General features: G+C 51.7%; 3 protein-coding genes across 5 annotated transcripts in view; all 3 read left to right on the top strand.

Moving 5' to 3' along the window:
• LOC131206660 (zinc finger protein 286A-like) overlaps positions 1–1938 on the top strand; it is a 3644-nt gene extending 1706 nt beyond the window's left edge. The window contains exon 4 of the mRNA XM_058199319.1: positions 1922–1938. Within this exon, the coding sequence (XP_058055302.1) occupies positions 1922–1938 (17 nt within the window). The remainder of the gene's footprint in view (positions 1–1921) is intronic.
• A 25-nt stretch (positions 1939–1963) lies between these two features.
• On the top strand, positions 1964–6730 carry LOC131206658 (7SK snRNA methylphosphate capping enzyme bin3). The gene is made up of 4 exons (XM_058199316.1): positions 1964–4993; positions 5064–5282; positions 5354–5500; positions 5572–6730. Exons 1-4 carry the CDS (start codon positions 1964–1966, stop codon positions 6313–6315), a joined length of 4140 nt encoding a protein of 1379 aa, XP_058055299.1. The 3' UTR covers positions 6316–6730.
• Positions 6731–9091: 2361 nt separating this feature from the next.
• LOC131206693 (sprouty-related, EVH1 domain-containing protein 2) lies at positions 9092–19785 on the top strand. 3 transcript variants are annotated; one of them, XM_058199359.1, is made up of 10 exons: positions 9092–9187; positions 13328–13505; positions 13662–13830; positions 15401–15423; positions 15612–15675; positions 15738–15895; positions 16190–16377; positions 16447–16647; positions 16725–16898; positions 16978–19785. In XM_058199359.1, the coding sequence occupies exons 1-9, from the start codon at positions 9168–9170 to the stop codon at positions 16849–16851; spliced, it is 1128 nt and encodes a 375-aa protein (XP_058055342.1). In that variant the 5' UTR covers positions 9092–9167; the 3' UTR covers positions 16852–16898; positions 16978–19785. The 3 variants fall into 3 exon arrangements, with proteins under 3 accessions (XP_058055342.1, XP_058055340.1, XP_058055339.1); XM_058199357.1 differs by having other exon boundaries at positions 16148–16377; XM_058199356.1 differs by having other exon boundaries at positions 15242–15423; positions 16148–16377.
• Positions 19786–19799: the final 14 nt, after the last annotated feature.

The raw sequence follows: 19799 nt of genomic DNA, 5'->3' as shown, positions 1-19799 counted from the left end.
AGCCGTTTCAATGTAAAGTATGTGGCAAAGCGTTTCATTCGGCAGCGGTCTTCAATGTCCATTCGAAAATTCACAACAAGGATCAACAAGGACCAGCGACAACATTCATAAATTCTCATGCAACAACAACCTGAACTATAAATACGGCCCGGTTCTTCTAAGATTAAACAAAAAACAACCTGAATCAGATCAATAAATTTAGTAGCCCTGAAAATTTTTAACAAAACCCGTGTTTTTTAGTTACTCCTGTTACTAGTATCGATAGCACTGATCATCATTGTCTTTATTCTTGTCCTGCCCTTCGTTTGCAAGCCAGGGAAAGAGAGAAATCAACCGCTAGTTTAACCGTCCATTCAAAAGGCAGCAAACCTCTGAAACGTCAGAGAAACGAGAGAGAAAAGAGAACAATAGAGACTGGGAACGCAGAGTCAAGAAAAGTGTCAGGCGGTCAGAAAATACAAACACATACATACAGTTTTGATTAAAGTGTTCGGACGTGTTTTCCCGTTTCATTTTACGCACAGATTCCGTGTTGATTCCATTACGCAGAAAAACAGAAGGGTTTGGCCATTTCACAAAGTGAAAAGTGAGCAATGCTTCGCTAGGTAAAAGCGTAGGTTGTTTCTGTGTCGGGGCGCGAAGGAACAAAATCGTCCACAACACACCGATTTGTTGATTATGTTAATTTTAGGCCTCTCTCTCCGGCGTGAGAAATTGTGAGCCGATGTGCAGTTTTAGTGGGTAAAGCCGTTGAACGGGAAAGAACAGTGCCCGGGAAAATCATAGCAGTACACGGGGGGACATACAAAGGATACTCAGCGGAAGGGGTTTTGGCCTGCAGAATTCCGGTAGTGCGAAGGCGCGTGGTGGAGAACTGGTGTGTTGCGTGATAGCGAGTTTGGGGTGTAGAATCAGGTTAGTATGCGATATTGTGTGCGTTCAAAAATTTGTCCACTTTGGTTTCAGATGCAAAAATGGATGAAAGGGGGTAGATGCTCTCTCTCTTTCGCTCGCGGTCGCGTTTCGTACTCGTGCGACGAACTTGCGGATCCTTTCTCTTTCTCGCCCGTTCTGGATTGCGCTATCTCCTACTCTTTCTGTCTCGCACTCTCGACGTGGCCGCTCGTCCTGCTCACTCCAGTGCGCGGCAACGTATTGGGCATCTGCGTTTCCCACTCGTGTGACAGCTCGCGCGGAGCTGTTGTTTTTCATTCGCTCCCGGCGTACCCTTTTTGTTTTCTCCTCCGCCGCCTCGTCTCGTGGGGCGTACGGATTTATATCATTTCGCGCGATGTGACACGCTCATCACGGCCAATTGCACGCGTAACACAAACACATGGAACGGGCATTTTGCGTGTGTTTTGTGTCGATAGTTTGCGGGCATTCCTGTGCGGGCATCTAATTTCGTGCCTCTAGCCGTGTGTGCGCGCATAAAACGACATAAAAAGGATCTGGCATTTGGCGCGAGCCAGGGGGGAAAGGAACCGGTTATGGCCGAAAGTATGCACAAGGCGGGGTGATCCATTGTTTCCGCGTTTTGCTGGACATTTTATTTCGTGGTGTTATTTTATGTTTTACGAAACGCAAACTTTGTTGGTTTATTTGACCGATCACCAGTAACAGTCGGCTTTTGCCACGCAAAGATCCAAACGGATCCCCTTTTCCCTAAAGTGTTGAAGCGATACACGGCCGTTTACTGGATTTATTGGAAAATATCCCACACATAATTGCCACATGTTTTGGTAGCGAAGTGTCAGAACGGAACAAGAAACAACATATGTACCGATTCGCGGACACCAGGAGCTCTTTCGGAGTGGCACAATGATATCCCAAAGCTGCTCTGCAGGGCGCCTGATTCACCTCGATTTGTGCCATGAGTTCTTTACTACCGTTTCCATTTCTTTTCTATTTTATTTTGCAGACTTCGAGGACCTTTAAATCGGCTGGAAGCAACCGGGCGTTAATGGAAGGTAGCTCGTCGACGTTAGCGTCTGCGGATGATGAATCCACGGCAGATGGTGCCAAGGGCGGTGGCGGCGACGGCGCTAATTTGGCAGCGACTGTGAAAGGTGAGACGGCGGGTGTCCTACACAGAGGAGAGGAAACCCGGCGCTGCAATGCTCACCGGGCCGCGAGGCCAGCAATGGGAAGATCCCAGAAAGGTTCCACTCTCGCGACACTGACACTGTTTGCTGGTGTGGCTAGTGGTGGTAGTGGCCACGGTCGCCAGAAAAAGCAACAGCAAAGGCAACAACAACAACTGCCCCCACAGCACACCGGGGGGAAGAAACAAAAGAAGCAACAAAAGTGGAAGGCGAATAAATACCGTGGTCGCGGCGGTGGAAAAGATGGTCCGGCGCAGGGTAGAAAAGACGCAGTGGGTCCCGCGGAGCAGGCGTCCAATGGGACCGCCGCCGAAGATCCTGGTGTGGCGGGCTCCGGACCGACGAAGCAAACCGGTGACAATTCGTTTCCCAAAAAAACGGCCGCCGAATTGGGGCTGTTCCAGCAACAGCAGCAGCAGCAAAAGCATCAAAATCCTCACTCATCACAGGCTGGCCAACAGTTGCAACATTCAACATCACAAGTGCAGACGGTGCCGCCGTCCGTGGCGTCACAAGGTTATCAGGGACAGGAGCTGCCGAAAGCGAGTTCTTCCCAACAGCAGCCGCAGCAACAGCAGCAGAAAGGCAAACACTCGAAACAGCAGAACCTCAGCCCGATGGGGCTCCGCAACAAGCGGCTCCAGTCGGTGTCCAAGTACTTTTTGCCGGACAAGCGCCCGCGCAAGGATTGTATCGTCCCGCCGACCAAGTTCCTGCTCGGCGGCAACATTTCCGATCCACTCAACCTGAACAGTTTGCAGAACGAGTCGGAGAATGCGGTCACGCCGAAATCTTCGCCCATTCCGACGCCACCACACTACAAGGCCAAGATCGAGGTGATAATTCCGCCCAACATCAACGATCCGCTGCATCTGCTAGATCCGGTCGACTCGGTGGAGTACGAGATGCAACTGTGCTCACCGATGAAGCGAAAACAGCGGCCGCGTAACAAGCGCAAGCGCAAGTCACGCACCGCCACGGAACGTAACGTGACCGGTGACGGAAGCTTGTTGGTGATCGACCAGCTGCCTCCTCCCGGTGCGGAGCTTGCGAGTGCCACCGGTGCGGGCAGTGGTGGTGGTGGCGAAGTAGAGGCAACCACTGCCGAGGAGGCATCGTTCACCGGAATTGGCCAAAAGTTCGCCGAAGTCACATCGGCATCGTGTCCTTCCTCATTGCAGCAGCAGTACCACTTTCTGCACCAACAAACGCACCAATCGGGAGGGACCCACTTGCTCCTGTCAAGCAGCGTGACGGTGGCCACCGTCGGTGCCAATGGAGGTGCGATCGGTGGTAGTGGTGGTGGTGTGGCGTCTGTGTCGAGCTTGGGATCCATTAGTGGCAGTCTGGGGCCAACTGGCACCACACAACCCGAACTGACGGCGGAACGTGAGCGTGAGAAGGCGATGCGTAACCTGAAGCTCGATCTTGAAGCGGCCGGTGGCCGCAAGCGGCGCACGAGCGAAAGCACAAACAGTACGAAGAACAAGGTCCGGCGAATGGATTCGATGGACAAGATAGTCAGCCCGGTCATACCGCAACCGGGCGGCTGGAAGCGTGTGCACTGGCCAGCGAATGCCGGTGGCGGTGGAGCGGCCGGCGGGGCTGGGAGGAATCGAACACGAACCTACTCTTCTGCCTCGAACGCCGACGAACAGCACTGCCCACCGTCGGCACTGGGAGAGGAACCTGTTCCAGGGGCGACTGAACGCCGGGAAGACGGTGGTGCGGGACAAGAGCATTTGCGTCAACAATCGGACAATCGCGTCGAAAGCTCAGTGAGCCACTCCGACGAAACGGTGGCGACCGGTGGCGTAATCCGGTCACAAAGCGATGACCATTCGTTGAAGGCACAGCACGGTGCCGGAGACGGCACAAAGCAGGATCGGTCGGGTTTGCAAAGTTTCCCGGTCACGGAACAGGAAAAAGTTGATATTTCTGCTCCTGGCACTGCGATCAGTGCGAGATCACTGACGGAGTTGGCGCTCTCGAACCGATACCACTATGGTAACTATGATCGTTACTATGGATACCACAGTTTGAACGAGTTCATCGACGTACGGCTAAAGGTGTTTCTGCGCAATCCGTACCTCTTTCGGGACAAGGACGTCCTGGACATTGGTTGCAACGTGGGCCTGATGACAATCGCTGTGGCCAAGATGCTGCACACGAAATCCGCCACCGGAGTCGACGTAGACGGCAAACTGATTGCGAAGGCACGCAAAAACTTGGCCAACTATGTCCGAGTGCCGCGAAAGGTGTCCGGGGGACGACGGAGCGCTACGGTGACATCGGGAACGCTGCTACAACCTGCGGAAGTTAAAGAGAAGCCCAACACACACGTGAGCAGCGGGCAGAAGGAGGAGGCAGCATCCGAGCAGCAACAAACCACGGAAAGCACGACGGAAGCAGCACGCGGCACGGACCCATTACCCGATGGTAGGGTGGCTAGTCATTTGCTGGACGGAGCAGCGCCAGCAACAAATATCGACACTTTGCCGACCGCAACCGTGGACTGTGGAAGCTGTGCCCGCAGCGCCACCGCAGAACCACAGGACAACGCACGGAGGCAAACTCAGGAAAACGTTGACCAGCGGGAAGGTTCACCGGAACCGCAAGAGCACAAAAATTCGTATAAACAAAGACTCGCACAACGGTTGCAAAGGCTAAAACAAAAGCGACGTCGAAAACAGTTCTCGGCCAGGCAAGGCCGCACCTTCCGACATGGCCACCATGGGCACTGTGGCGGCCGGGGGAAAGGAGCCGATCACTCGCAGTACTTTCCCATCTCGTTTCCCCTCACGATGGGCAATCTCAGCGGCAAGGAGCACCAGATGGACATCGGGAAGCCGGAACACAAATTCCCTCACAACGTTCGATTCAAGATGGTAAGTGGCCGCTTCTCTCTTCCCCGATTGCTTGTGGCTCACCAAATGTGTGTTCCCCTGTTCCGCACAGATGAACTACGTCGTGAAGGAAGAATCGCTGATCAACTACGACACGCAGCAGTACGATCTGATCCTGTGCCTTTCGGTCACGAAGTGGATCCATCTGAACTACGGTGACGCGGGCTTGAAGATCGCCTTTAAGCGCATGTTCAACCACTTGCGCCCGGGCGGAAAGCTCATTCTCGAAGCACAGAACTGGGCCAGCTACAAGAAAAAGAAGAAGCTCACGGTAAGGCTAAAAGGACCTGCACTCTTGGTGTATGATCTTGGCGTAACCGTCCTTTTCCGTTTCAATGTTAGGAAACTATTTTCGAAAACTACAAAAACATCGAGTTCTTTCCCTGTCGCTTCCACGACTACCTGCTGAGTCCGGAGGTGGGTTTTAGCCACAGCTACCCTTTGGGCATCCCGCGCCATCTGAGCAAGGGCTTCCGGAGGCCAATTCAGGTATGTGCGTGCTTGTGAGCAGACAGTGGACTTGGGTGGATTTCATTTAATAATAAAACCTCACGTTACAGCTTTACATTAAAGGTGATTTCACGCCATCGCAGGCCAAGTGGAGCGACACGTATCATCCGGGAACGCCGTACGAGAATCATCGGGGCATCTACACGGACATCGTCACCGGTTCGCAGACGGCCGCCCACTGCATCTGGGGTGCAATGACACCGTACGCCCCCAGTTACAGCTACCGCCAGCCTCCGACACCGTCACACGGTGGTAGCGGAGGTGGTAGTGGCGGAGGCAATGGCTTTGCGGCCACCTCGCCCTACTACAACCCACGGCAAACGGACAGCTATCTGCCGAGCTACGATAACTACGGCAATGGCTATCGTGCCGGAAGCTACTGCTTTGCGTCACCGCTCTACTCCACCACCTGGTCTCCGCCGTCCGACATGTTAGCGACGAGCGGTGGTGGTGGCGGCTCGTACCGTCGGTCCGCTTCCAACACCCCCAACTCGGGCAGCATTCGGAGCACGGACAATGACGAGCATTACTACGCAGGAACGGCGGGAGGCAGCCAACGACGCCACCACGTGTATCCGCCGATCGATGTGTTCCAACCGCTGCTCGGGCAGGAGCACATGCGCTCGGGCAGTGGCTTCCGCGGCAACGGGGCCGGTGCCATGACCGATTCCGACTCGGAGCTCTCGTCGAACTCGGCTTCCCAGACGCCGACTCGGCAGCAGCAGTTGGCCGGCAACTTTCTGATCGACGATCAATCGAATTCACCGAGCGGTCACTCGCAGCCGGATAAGTAGTGCGTGCGTGTCCGCTATTCCGGAAGCTTCTCGTTCGACGCTTCGTTGGCCAAATAGTACAGATTTCACCCAGTATCCGTTTCCCTGTCCTATGGCACAGTATTGCCACGTAGCGGGCTCCACAGGCACCTTTAAGCAATGACCAGCGGACTAGCTTAGGGTTCCCATTTACGACCCGTTCCGACCCTGTTTAACAATGTGTGATGCAAAGTATTTTTATCCTATCCCCGATCTATTTGTTAGCTGCGGCACCATTTAATTTCCGATTGTAGGGCATCCTTGCTCCAGGACGGGGCTCAGATCGGGTTACTTTTGTTTCTGTAGTTCGTATAGCTGCTTTCCATTAACTGCTACGAAGCACACGCGCGCAAGTGGTAATCTTAGGTCCTGATTCGTGGGCAGTGAGTTGGACAATTGTAAATTGTAATACGACATAAACGCACTGAAATGTCACTTTCGATTGTAAGTGATGCCGATGATTAAACCCTTCACCTTCGTTCTTTTGATCGATCCCAAAACGAACAGAACGAAATATTTCTCAGCATTACGAAAATTCAATTTCGAATTCGATTTCGAATTCGACTTTGAAAATCGGAAAGTTTCGTATAGTGTCGGAGCTTCGAGGAGCTTTTTGTGCTGGTGTTGGTGACACACCGTGCGGTGCGTCGTGTGTGTGTGTGTTGGATCTCATAGTAAGGTCTGAGGTTCGATAGTCAGGTTCGAAGTCAGGTTGGTCAGTAAACTCAGAAATCAAATTTGACATTTCACACGGTAAAGGGTTAAGGGTTTTTTTTCGGACGAGTTAAAGAATTCCGTGTTGATCACGGAAAAACGGAATGGTTTGCAGCCAGCTTCAGAGCCATTTCACGGGAAGCGTTTCATACAAGCAAAAGGATTGAAGGTTTTGCTACGAATTAGGATTTCGATGGGCCATTCCGTTTCACAAGTGCTGGTGGAGGACGGAACGGTGTGTAAATAAATTAGCGCTGGCGAAATAGATCTGCGCTTCTTTCGGTGACCGAAGGGACAAACTGTTTGGCCGGAAAGGACGCGCGGGAGTGATTCCGGACCCAGCAATTGCAATTGAGGTTATGTTGGCGTGCTGCTCTTTTGGACGTTGTTTACTTTTTTCTGCGAGTGTGCTGGCTGCGATGAATGAATGAGAAACTAGCGCGAGCAGGCCTCTGTTTCTATCTCGCTTCCGAAAAAAGGACAATCGGAAATCGGATGGGCCAGTGTGTGTGCGAGTAGGCGACTGGTGTGCGTGAGGATGGTGATCTGTTGGTTGGCGAGAGTGAGATAGTGCGCGTGCGCGAACAGCGAGGAGCGAGAGCGAGAGCAGAAAATATGAGGAGCCTTGCTGTTGTGATAAAATGATACCATTCCAATCGCCAGCTAGAAATTCGAATTCGTGAAATGAAGGTGTAATTTTACGACAAGCACCCGATTCATCTAACATCCAAAATTCCTTCGGGAAGTTTTCGGTTTCCCACGGTAACCAGGATTCCGCTCATCATCTCCGTTCTCACTCGGAGATGCTGAGAACGGCGTTGAATCTCTCGTGATCCGAGCAAGCTTAGCAAAAAAGGGTAGCATCGCAGCCAGTGCAACAAACGAGCTGCGGGAAAAAAGCGTTCCGTCGGTCGTTGTTCTGCTCCGGGTTCTTCTGTGCTGTGGTTTTCGGGAGCCTATTCCAGTGTACCGTGATCACGTTCCGATTAAGTGCCGGAAGCTTCGGGAGTCGCCAGTAAGTTTGGCCGTGTGGTCACCGCGCCCCGCCGATTCCTGGCGCAAGACGGGCGTGTACCAGAAAAGGCACCTCGGACGGGGCGCGTTCGATGGGCCCCGAAATTGGCCAGTGTGCCATCCGAAAAGTGTGTACCTCCTCGCGGTTCGCAGCGTTTCGGATCAAAAATGAGTGTAATGCATGTAAAAAATAACATGCGCGTGTTGAATGCAACGGTCAATAATAAAGCGAAAATTATCGGACGTCAGAGGTGAACGAAGTCTGATCCTGTTCGGTCCTCGAAAGGTCGTAAAAATGTGGTCAGCCTTCAGCGCCTGCTGGGTCGCCTGCCCAGGATTACGGATTTTCTACGCGCTTCTGTCTATCAGCGGGCCCTGGAACGGGCTGTGAAATGTAATGTAAAGCGAAACACATGTTCCTGCGAACAGGTTTTCGGTGTGCGACTGTATCCCCGAGTGTCCTCCTGGTGTGCTGGTGATGCTGGGTGACTAAGTGCGGTTCTGCGGCAACAAATGATAAGCGAGACCTAAGGGACGAAGATGGAAAGGCTCCGTTGAAAAAATGTATCTCAATTTTGCGTTTTTCTCTTTTTGCAGCGCCGCGGTAGCGATGTGTTAATAATCTGAAAAAGCCCGTGCGAAAATTGCGAAACACGGATCGCGCAAATTGGTGTGGTCTGGAACGACGGTTCGTTCAACGGTTTTTGCATGTGTTTGTGCGAGAGTGCGTGGCCAAAGGAGTATCCAATAACAAGGATCAAGCTCGGTGGGATCCGTTTGTGGTCGGTGACCGCAATAATTGTGCGGAACAGACTCTGGTGATGTGACCGGTCTAGCGTCTGGTTCAAGATAAACCATCGAAATCAAGCGCACGTAAACGAACAGGTGACTTCCCGGCCCGAAAAGCAGTCCTACGGACCGCAAAAGGAATCCGACTCGAGACTCGACAGGCTCGACTTCGGAAGCAACAGCACCACCGCGCGCCCCGTGACCGCACAGATCGCCCCAGTGAAACCGCTCGCTCGGTTGGAGCCCATGTACAGCTACAAAAATGGTGAAAACAGTGCTGCGACCGCAAAATATTAGTATATTCGAGATTTCTAACCATGACCGAGGCATATGAAGAGTAAGTAGAGCAAACCCGAGCGACAAAAATTTGGGTTTTCAGCCACCAAAACATAACTCTACCCCAAAACCGTCAACTTTCGTTAACAGCTCCCCAGGAGTATTTTAGGTGACGTTGTGCGTCCTCTCCTCGGCCCTTTTTTCTTGGGGAGTGTATTTCTCGATACTCTCACGCCCTTCTATAATTCTGTACGCATCTCTCCGTCCGCGTTTCCCGTTTTTTGCTCCTCCTCTCTGTCTCTCTCTCTCATTTTTGTCCTAATAGAAACACGGCAAGTTCTACAGCATCTTCAGGACATTCGCTGTTTCAGAATCAAATTGTCGATTATCTTTTCCATCCAACAAACATGATTTTACGAACGCATGTGGAGCCGAAAAGGGTTCTCCCGACAACGATCGGGAAAGAGGCCATTCGAAGGACCAATGCTTTCCCATTTTCGAAGGAGCTCCTGGGAGGCTTTTGGGCCCAGGTTTTTTTTTGGCACAGACAGAGAACGAGATTGTGGTGGCAAGGAGAGAATCAAAAAATCATTCATCGTTTTCCTTGTTTGGTGGATTTATCCACGCGTGTGAATTCCCCCACACACACGCGGACACAAACAAGTGTATGTGGTGGTCACATTTCAACACTACCGTGCGCGGGCGTGGAGACTGTGTCACTTGGTCCTTATTCGGCGGCCTTCACCGTGTCCTGCCGCTGTGTATGTTCGTCCTGCCGTCAGCCTGCTCTCTTCATGGCCGGCTCCTGACACCAACACCATGGCACACTTTTCATTCTAGACCCGTGTGTGCCCGATCTGCGGATAGTTCCTTATCCTTGATAGACGAATCCTGGGCCTATACGCGAATCACTTGCGCTTCTTGGGGCAAGAGAGCCAATCCTCTCCCTCTCTCTCTCTCTCTCTCTCTCTCTCTCTCTCTCGCTCTCATTCTCTTTCTGCTTTCCATCTTTTCCCTGCCAATTTTCGGTGGGGGACTTCTTGGTCCTTTTTGCAAGGACCTCTTCAGCAGCTTTTTGTGGCTGGCGCCTCCCGAGCGAGCGCCCGTATCGCGAAATGTCGCGGGAGAGAAAGCGTGCGAGAGCGTGATGAGATGGGGAGAACCCTTTTCGCTCACGTTTCTCGCGACCCCGAGATGATGTGGGGAATCCGTGTGGGGGATTGCCATCCATGGTGGTGTGCGTGCCACTGTTTTTTATGAATGAGCAAAGGCAAATGTGGCTGGATTTCATTGAGAAAAATGTGGATGGCCCGTCCCGTGTTCGGTGGTGGTCCGGGTTGCATATGTTCCCTCTCCGGCCATGAGTGGTGATTTGAGCAATGGTTTGTTGCTTCGTGCACCGTCGTGAGAAAGTGAGCAAACCGTGGGCTGCTTCGATCGCGCCTGGATATGGAATAATCTCTAGCCAGCCAACTGCGATTGCCGAATGAATGCGCCTCTGGGCCGGGAGGGAGTCTCACAGGCAGGCCGCCGTGTTTGCGCCATTAAGTGCGCATGACTTTTTACCCCATTTCAGAACATAACAGTGCACAAAGCACGCACTGCTGGGGAGAAATATCATGCAAAGAACGTGAATTCTAACCGTACCACTTCCGGCTACTGCTCTGCACGTTGGCTTCGAAACCTCTTCGAAGCTCACATTGAAGAGTAAGGTCACATAAGGAAGGTGTTGGGTTTTCCTCAGGATTTCGCACAGAAGGATTGAAACGTTTGTGAATCTGCCATTCCGAGTGCAGCGGGTGGGTGACAGCATATAAAAATATGCTTTCAGCATGGCACCCGCAACGCTACGAGCTGCTTGCCCTGAGCAGTGGGACCAATTTAGAACACTTTCTTAGGCTACCGACTTATATTTTGCCCATCAATTGATCTTTCTGGCACTAAGCAGGGGAGCAAACAAAGTAAATATCAAGCTTAAATATAACTCCCGCGGGGCGGATGTGTTGCATCACGATAGGGCTTAGGCTGCAAGGCACACACCCGGCGAATCGATTGTTATGAACGATTTTCACATCCGCAAAACAGCCGCTGCCACCGTGGCCAGAAGCGAATACAGCCACACCGCCACTTGACGGGGCACGCCCGGGTAGGGGACGGCGGGCAAAACGATTCGGCAGAGAAACGCGCAAATGTCAGTCGTACGGAACTGGACAGGAAATGCTGATCATTAATAATATCTCATTCGTGTCTTCCGCCGTTCCGCCCGGATCCGGCCGCCGCCCCGCACGGGGCGACGAAGACACGGTGCCTTGCCGCCGATGCGTGGCCGTCGACGCGACGCGGCCGTGGTCACATTTTTGTGAATGAACGTGTGGTCGCGCGATCCTTGGTCGGCGGCAGAGAGATACCATCGTCACCGTTACGACCTACGCGCGGTCCATATTTCGCGTGTGTTCACAACCGGCCCCAGAGCCAACCCACTACTGGTTTGAAGGGGGGTGGGGGTGCGAGAAGCCTTCCCCATTCGCTTATCCGGATCGTTCAACGCGTACAGAGTGTGCTATGCTGCGTTACGAGTTGTTTAACCCTCTGGTGCTGGGCCGCGAGAAATTGCGTAAAGAGCAACGAAAACTCTCCTGGGGACACACTCGGATGCAGCATCCTCTGGCTCTGGCGGCGTGTTGTTGGGGTTTCCGCACGCCGAAAAGGGGTTTATTGCTCCATTCACTGCTGCTCTATCGGCGGGTCTCCTTCGAACGCCTTTCAAGGTTTGTGGCAGATGAATTCCGCGATCGCAAAGGACTGATGACCGCCGCCGTCCTCCTTCCGTCAGCAAACGTGGATGTGCGCTATTTTCCCTCTAGCATTTGCTCCTTTTTCGCGCAAACTTCACGCACTCTCTCTCTCTCTCTCTCTCTCCTTTTCTCTTTTCTTTTGCTCTCTTTCTTTCGATGTTGAAAGCGTGCATTTTTGTGACCATTTTAGGTCAAGAATGAACGGAACCATCTAGTTTGCTATGATTTTCAGCAATAGAGCACGATGTGAGCCGCCTGTCCGCTAAACGAATGAGTATTGAATGTGAAAGCCCAACTATCATTCAGCAACAATAATAGGAGCATAGAGCAATAGAAGAGGCACAGTGCATGTGAGAAAGAGAGTGTTTGTGAGTGAGAGAGAAATAGGCACAAGAGCGCGACTAAGCGAGATCGAGAGTACGGTGGGGAAAAGTGTGTTCTAGCCGCTCTTTATGCTTCTGGGTCATCCATTCACACCGCCAAAGGGTAAGCGGACACAGCACGACGACGGGGGGACACAAAGTGGATGATGGCGTGCGCTGGCTCTGTGTGCTGGCGAATTTGTCTGAAACCAAACCTTTTTTCGAATGCCATGCGCGCGCGGTGCTTGAATGGCAAACTGTGTTTTCCAAGCCCCCCCACAGGCCCACTCTGTGTGCTGCACACACCCAACGCGCACAACGGAACGGCCGAGCATCGCCTCCTTGTTCGAGCGAGAGGGCGCGCGCGCGCGCGAGAGAGTGGGAAAGAGAGAACGCGGGCACACGAGATGAAAGGCGTGCGCGAGCGAGCGCGAACCACGGCCTGCTGCATATCAATGAAAATTAAAGAAAAAGAATGAATGGGATTATTTTCGGAATGTTTTTGCGCGATGTGTCGTGCGCGCACTAAGCAACGCTGCTTCTCTTTTCGGCCGTCGGCCGCCGATGTTAGGGCGTTAGGCAGTCACGCGGTAGGGCGGGGGGCTGGGGGTCACAGCAGCGAGTTGTGGTCGACAACGACGCGGGTGGCAAGCAATGTTGTAGATGATGATGATGATGATGATGATGTTTTCACCCTTCTGTGTGCACCGCCCACTTTGGCGCCTCCCTAGCCTCCCCGCTTGACGCTCGCTCGAGCACTTGGACTTGGGCACAGTTGGCCATGGAAGCGGTGAAGGACAGCGAAGGGCGTAGCGGGAGCGCATAAATGCATTAGCAGCAAGCGCGAGTTTCAGGACCAGCGGAGGAAAGACAGGAGGGGACACTCCGTTGGCGCTCTGTTTACTTCTCATTATGTTTTATTGAGGTTCCCGCACCTGGTGTGCGGGGAAGCGCGGGGGTGGGGCAATTCTTGACCTGCTGCAGTCAACCATGTTCATGGCAATAACAAAAACTCTCTTTCTGCCCGTTCCACCGTTCCTGCAGTGATTTCTTAGTTAGAGTACGCGCACAAGTGATGGCCAGAGATGAGAGTACGGAAGGTTGGTTACCACTGCAAGGCGGTGGCCTGGCGAACGTTTCCATCCGCAAACGTGCACGACTGCCGCCGGACGGTGGCGGTCACGAGTACATCATTTACGGGCAAAGAATATCTGACCAAACCGTAAGTTTTTTCCCAAGCTCGATCCGGGGAGCAATCGTTCGCTCGGATCGATTATGTTTCGCATCCTCTGCCTCATCCTCGATGTTTCGCTCTCACTCCCTCTCTCTCTCTTTCTCTTTCTCTCTCTCCCGGTCGTTTCCGGTTTTCTAATTTTAGGTTATACTAAGTTGTGTTATTAATAGAGATTTGCAGTACTTCAAAGTCATGCCTACCTTTCATCACTGGCGCGCTGGAAAGCAACGGAACGGGCTCACCTTTCAGACGGCTGCCGATGCAAGGGCTTTCGACAAGGGAATCATCCGTGCCTACGATGACCTCATTGATGGTGAGCACACTCGTCGCACACATACCTTTATAGCGCCAACCGGGGGACATTTTTGGCGTACAGCAGGCCATCAACGGCGATGACGACGACGACGACGACCACCACCTCCTTCCCGTTTTCGGATGGGGATTCTCTCGCATCGGGTTGGTCCTCCGTCCTTGATGGTGGTTCCGGTTCTACAGCCCGCCCGCTCTCCATCTCCCGGTGTGCACCGTGTTTGATGTCCTTCGGAGCGTGGACGTTTTGTTCTTCCTGGGCGAGCTTAATGATTTTCCGTTCGGGTCTTTTAATGTGCCACCGCGCTCCTGACCTCCGTGGACGAGGCGTTCCGCGCACCTCCCCCTGTTACCACACCTGTTTTGCTCATTTGCCACACAACCACCTCACATTCTGCCTTTGTATTTTCTCTTTCTCTCCCGGTACGGTACGATCTTTGCCCTCTGTCCTCGCGTGCGTTGCGTGCGCAATCATCTTCCCAACACGCACCACTCGGCCACTCGGTCTCCTACATCCCCGTGTTTTCTCTGTGTGTTTCGGGAAACGTCGACCGAACGTTGTTGTTTACATTACTCGGCGATTGCGCCCCAATACACGCGTTATACATGCTCGGGACTCGCGTGTTGGCGAACTCCACGCACACTGCACTCCCTCACGATGGTATTGATCGCATTTGATCCTTTCGGGTAAGTTGGAAAGGAAATGTCCGCAACCCTCACAGGGGCACCCCGGCCGTGTTGCCCTCTGCTAAGTCGATCTGTGTTGCTTGTGCCATTGGTGTTTGCTCTCTTTGTGTTGTGCGTTGTGTCCTTTTCTCTCTCTCTCTCTCTCTCTCCGTTGCTTCCCAAAGCCAGCTTCCCACTGCCAGCGGTCAGCGGAAGTTATCGATCTGATCTCGTGGTTGATCGTGTCCCGTGTAGCAATGATTGATCTCTTAAGCTATCGGCCTTTGGAGCCAACTGTTTGCGCGTTAATTTTTCCACTACATAGCTCAAAAAGCCCAACATTTAGCATTATTTCATTGTGTTGTAGGAAACGGACGCTTTCAAGTGTAATGTGTAATTGAAAAATGAAACAGAGAGTCCCAGGAGACACTGAGAAGTGGATTCAAGGGCCGGAGGATTTCCGTTTTACATAACGTACTGGCGTCACAGTTCCGGAGGCGTCATCCGAATATACAGGATCCCCCGATTGGTATCCCAGTTGCCGTAGGTGGTGACATAAGGCAGTAGTTTAGGGATCTCGAGCATAATAGGTCAACGTCAATATGGGTCACTTTTGACCTTAGTTTGTGTGTTTATCGTGCTCGTGCGTGTGTGTCGGGTGTTGTTGAATAATGTCGTTCTTTCGATATTTGTTTGGCGTGGCACATTAAAAGTGACCAGAATTGAAATTGAATGTTCTTCCGTTGCAGGCATGGCGAATACAACGACACAAAATGGTTTACCAACTGCTGCGGCCGCTGCTACCGTCGGTGGCCCCAATGCCATCATCGGTGGTCCGACGACCGATGCCGTCGTTTCGTCCACACTACGTCCGGCGGTGAATGACAACGAAAACGATGATGAAACAGTCGGAGAGGACGACGTGTTCATGGTAGGTCGAACCATCATCCGGTAGAGGCAATCCTCCTGAGAGTAAAACACGGCGCACAGTCCCACGGTGTTCCTTCCTATGCGTGCCAGACTCTCCGCATTTTGCTACAAGCCGTGGTCCCGATAGGAAGTGGAATCCTCGGTTCGGTGTCGGTGTTCTCTAATAGTTTCTCTTTCCTTTTTTGACAGACGCTAGACTTACCGATTGAACCATCGGAATCACGCTCCAACTCCGAGGGCAGCGGAAGCCACCGTAAGTCCTGCCTGAAGCACGTTGTCGCGGGTTGTCTAACTCTTTCCGCTTCCGCATTGCAGAAAGCGTCGACAAACAATCACAACAACCGCAGCAGCAGCAATCCAGTATTCAATACATATCGGGCGATAAACCATCACCGCTGATCAGCAAGCCTGGTGATGACAAAGTGACTCCTCTAGTACCTGGCGACAACTATTCGTACGTTCAGATAACCGACGTAAGTATCTGGCCCGGTTTGGCGTCACCCGGAATCCCCACACGCGCGAAGTTAATGGCCAAATCGGTCAACGCACACCGTCGGTTTTATGTTTTGCTTCCCATCTGCCAAGGATGAAACTTTATGTTTAACATCTTTTCTCTCCTCTTCTCTCCGTGCATGCTCTCTCTCTGTTTCTGTCTCTCTCTCTCTCTTTCTCTCTTTGATTGTGTTAACCGCCGAACCGCTGATTCGAACGACGCGATCGCGAAGCCGTGCGACATCAAGCTAAAGTATAATTTCTATCACTTGAAGGTGCACGACTATAACTATCCGGTCATTGAAGAACCACCGATCAGCGGATCACTCATAGGCGGCCGGCGCGATTCGACCTCCAGTCTGAAGAAACGGAACGCCCTGGACGCTGCCGCGAACGCCGGAGCCACCTCTTTGCCGCCCATCATGAAGGAAGGGACACTCATCAAGACGCGGCTCCGATGCAGGTACGTGTTGCAGGTGTCCCAGCCGACAGACGAACCTTAACAGTCTGTTCCCACCCCAAAACCTTGCAGATACTGTCAAGAGTTTTACAACGACGAGTGGAACCATAAGGGCTCATGTGATTATGCGCCGGATTGCATCCGGACGGCAATCGAGAACGTGTCCGGGATGCCGTGCGCGCGCTGCATGCTGTACCACTGCATGAAGGACTCGGAAGGTGAAACGGCAGCTCATCCGTGTCTCTGTACCGGCGAATCCGGTTGCACAAAGCGGTACGTAAGCGCGCCAGACTCCAAATTCCGCGATGTTCGACCAGAGTCTGACTTTAATTGTGACCCCCGCAAAACAGGTGGATCGGCTTGGCCCTGCTTTCGCTGCTGGTGCCATGTCTCTGGTGCTATCCACCGTTGCGCGCTTGCCACTGGATCGGGGTCTCGTGTCGGCTTTGCGGCGGTAAACACAAACCACAAATTTGACATCCGATCAAGATCATCAACCTGACAAGTATTAATCGGCTGGATTGGTAGGTTGCCGTTGCTGGTGTCCACCGTGGTCCACCATTTCTCATCAGATTTTCTCTGTTGTTGTGTGATATTTTAAAGATTGCAATCACGGTGCAGCTCTTCAAAGTAAACGAAAACAAGTCAACCCAAGCAGTGCAGGGACACGAAGCCCCACAGCAGCAGCAGCAGTGCTGACGGCGACATCATAAGCACAGACACCCCCTTCCAGTAACCACACTCGCTCCTGTTACAGGAATACACCATTTGAAGGTCACTGCATGCAGTCAGTCGAATCGTAGTGATAATGAGAAGAATCTTTAAGGTTAAGACACTTGCCCCTCTAATGTTTGTTGAGCGCATCGGCCTCCCCCCCCCGGATGTGAAAAGCCTTCCAAAACCCGCCGAACGCGAGCGTGCAGCGAAGCTTTCCAGTCCACAGTTCCACCATTCCCCACTGTCCTCTTTCTGCTAGCGGCGAAGGTTGAAGGGAGGCCCAGCAAGCGCGCCATCCTTAACCAAAGTTGAAAACAAGAAGCACTGTACAGCGTAAATCAAACGAAAACACAGCTTATTAGAGAGAGACAGAGAGAAAAAGAGAGAGAGAGAGAGAGAGAGGGAGAGAGAGAGAGAGAGAAAGAGAGAGCGAATACGTATCGTATACGTTTTGGAGACTCTTGCCGAAGCACCTGTGCAAACTTCCAGAAGGAAGTCCATTAAATCAAGCCGAGACCGAAATCCGAGGCCGAATGTGGCCCGTTTATGGTCCACACCTTGCGTTTACTCGATCGGGGTAAAGCTTTAAAGAAGGACAGATGTAAGCCTACAATCCACTCTACACGATAACAACAACTACAAGGGAGATAGTAAAAGTAAGCGAACGAGAAACAAACACATTAAACAAATAACTCAAATGGCCACGAAAGATGGCCGGGCGCCAGAACGAAAGCGGCAACTAAAACTGATCAATCAATCCTCCATTACTCTCGCAATAAAATTGTACCCGCCACTCCGTCCGCGAGGAGTCACTGCACTCCGAACGCACGGGTAGCGCGAACAAGTGTCGCTGGGTGCGGGTGGTTTCTGGGCTCCAGTGGTGGTCAGAAACAACAAAAACAAGTTGTGAAACTATACCAAATATGCTATATATCCTTCCCACTTCGAAGTTGTGGATGCCAAGAGAGGGCCAATGGGCAGTCATAAAATTTATGATTGCAAAAAGCTTCTAGCTACTATTATAGGTCGGCCAATTGGCCAGCAGGCCAATGAAACACATGACGCACCGACTTCGGTTCGCTAGGGTTCTTATAAGTGGCGCGTAAAATGTATTCCTTCTCGAAACCTTGTGCCGTTTCCGACAGTAGAATTTCATAAACGGCACGCTTATTTTTGGTTCTACTTTTCGGTACCGTAACGCAGCCGGCAGCCGGTGTCACTTTCAGTTACAAATAGTTGATTGCTTTTCCCTTTACAATTGGCTTGCAAGAACAGGTATTGTTTCAAAGCGTTAGAGGCTCTCTCACTCTCGATCGCGGAGACCGGCAGACAGGGAAAGGAAAGGTCGACCTCTGAATTCCTTTTGCCCCCCGAATCATGACCGTTTTTTTTCCTCTTATGGTGTGATTTACACTTGTAAAGTTAAACCCACGTGTACCGTGAGAGTAGTAGTATCATTAGAAGAAGCTAGAAATCCTATTAAATTTTTCATATCGTGACATGTGTTTTCGAACAAAGCGTATAATTGGTTGTTATCCGAGATGCGGAACGAATCGTTTGTAAACTGTTCATAGAATTTTGCAGTGCGGCGCGGCGGTCCGTAGTCCGCGTCGGGAGGTTTGTTAGATAAAGCCAAATGTCGTTGAAAGTTCCGTTGACAGAGAGTTCGGTTCTAATTTTCGTTACGCGTCTCTAGTAGGCGATGCACACGAGCGAAGAGTGCGGGCTTGTTTGTTACTTTTAAGGACATTGATATTATGCACATGGCGGCAATGGGGAGCGCGTTTAAGTGAATGTCCTAGTTTAACCCATGTCCTTTCGCACCTTGCCAGGTCGCGGTGACTTATTCGGTTTGGAGCGAGCATCGCAGTAACCGATCCATGTGATCCACGTTAGGTAGAGAAACTGTGCATCTATTGTTGTGTTGCTACGATCCGCTACGGATAATAATGGCTACCGAGTGGTGTGTAAAGTGAAGCGAAGAGTTGTAAATTGTGTTTCGAAACAAATAATAAGCTCTGTTACGGTAGCAAAATGTCTGCCATTGTCAGGTTATACTAGTTTCGAGCTGGCCTTTGATTTTGTTTCTACAGCTCCACTGTTTTGTTACTAGATCTGTTCGGCTCTACAGGAGCCAGAGAATGACGCCAAGGGAAAGCGGTAGCGGTCCACCAAAAAGGTCGGGTTGAACTGTTGTAAGGGCTCAATAATGGTTCAATTGACGCTTTTTGGTGGGGCTAACAGGGGACAGGCTTGAGAACCCGGGATGCTTCGCATTGTAACTACAGCGGAAACGGAAGCAGATGGCGAAAGTGTGTTTATATAAAAATCTGTGCATATATAAATATATACATATATATTTTAATAATATATACGAGCAAAACAATTTCCATACCACCCGCTCTGTCCCCGGAATTCGGAAAACAGCAAAAACCAACCGTACACAAGAGGATACTTAGAGAGCTACACATCCGGGCAGAGATGTCACCGGAAACGGAAGCCAAAGGGGAACGTAGCGGAACAGAAACGGGCAAACGGGACACATAAAGCGCGCGTGTGTCTGTGTCTATTCTATTTCAAATATTCATGTGTTACTGTTGTCTCCCCAAAAATGGCGCTATGCTGTAGAATAAATCAAAGTGTAAGTTTGTATTGCCGCAGCGAAGACGAGGTACAGAAGAACAATATTTAAATACCGACGGAAAAAA

The sequence above is a fragment of the Anopheles bellator genome, chromosome 1, assembly GCF_943735745.2.
Source record: "Anopheles bellator chromosome 1, idAnoBellAS_SP24_06.2, whole genome shotgun sequence".
In the NCBI taxonomy this organism is placed as follows: Eukaryota; Metazoa; Arthropoda; class Insecta; order Diptera; family Culicidae; genus Anopheles; species Anopheles bellator.
Note: the sequence above shows the minus strand (reverse complement) of the source record. Positions and strands in the feature narration are given on the sequence as shown.

Excerpts from the sequence above, each read along its gene's own strand:
- LOC131206658 (XM_058199316.1), top strand. The coding sequence starts at position 1,964 with ATGGAAGGTAGCTCGTCGACGTTAGCGTCTGCGGATGATGAATCCACG. Across the intron at positions 4,994-5,063 it reads ACAACGTTCGATTCAAGATG|ATGAACTACGTCGTGAAGGA; the intron begins GTAAGTGGCCGC and ends TGTTCCGCACAG. Across the intron at positions 5,501-5,571 it reads GCTTCCGGAGGCCAATTCAG|CTTTACATTAAAGGTGATTT; the intron begins GTATGTGCGTGC and ends CTCACGTTACAG.
- LOC131206693 (XM_058199356.1), top strand. The coding sequence starts at position 9,168 with ATGACCGAGGCATATGAAGA. Across the intron at positions 13,506-13,661 it reads AAAGAATATCTGACCAAACC|GTTATACTAAGTTGTGTTAT; the intron begins GTAAGTTTTTTC and ends TTCTAATTTTAG. Across the intron at positions 15,424-15,611 it reads GAGAGGACGACGTGTTCATG|ACGCTAGACTTACCGATTGA; the intron begins GTAGGTCGAACC and ends CTTTTTTGACAG.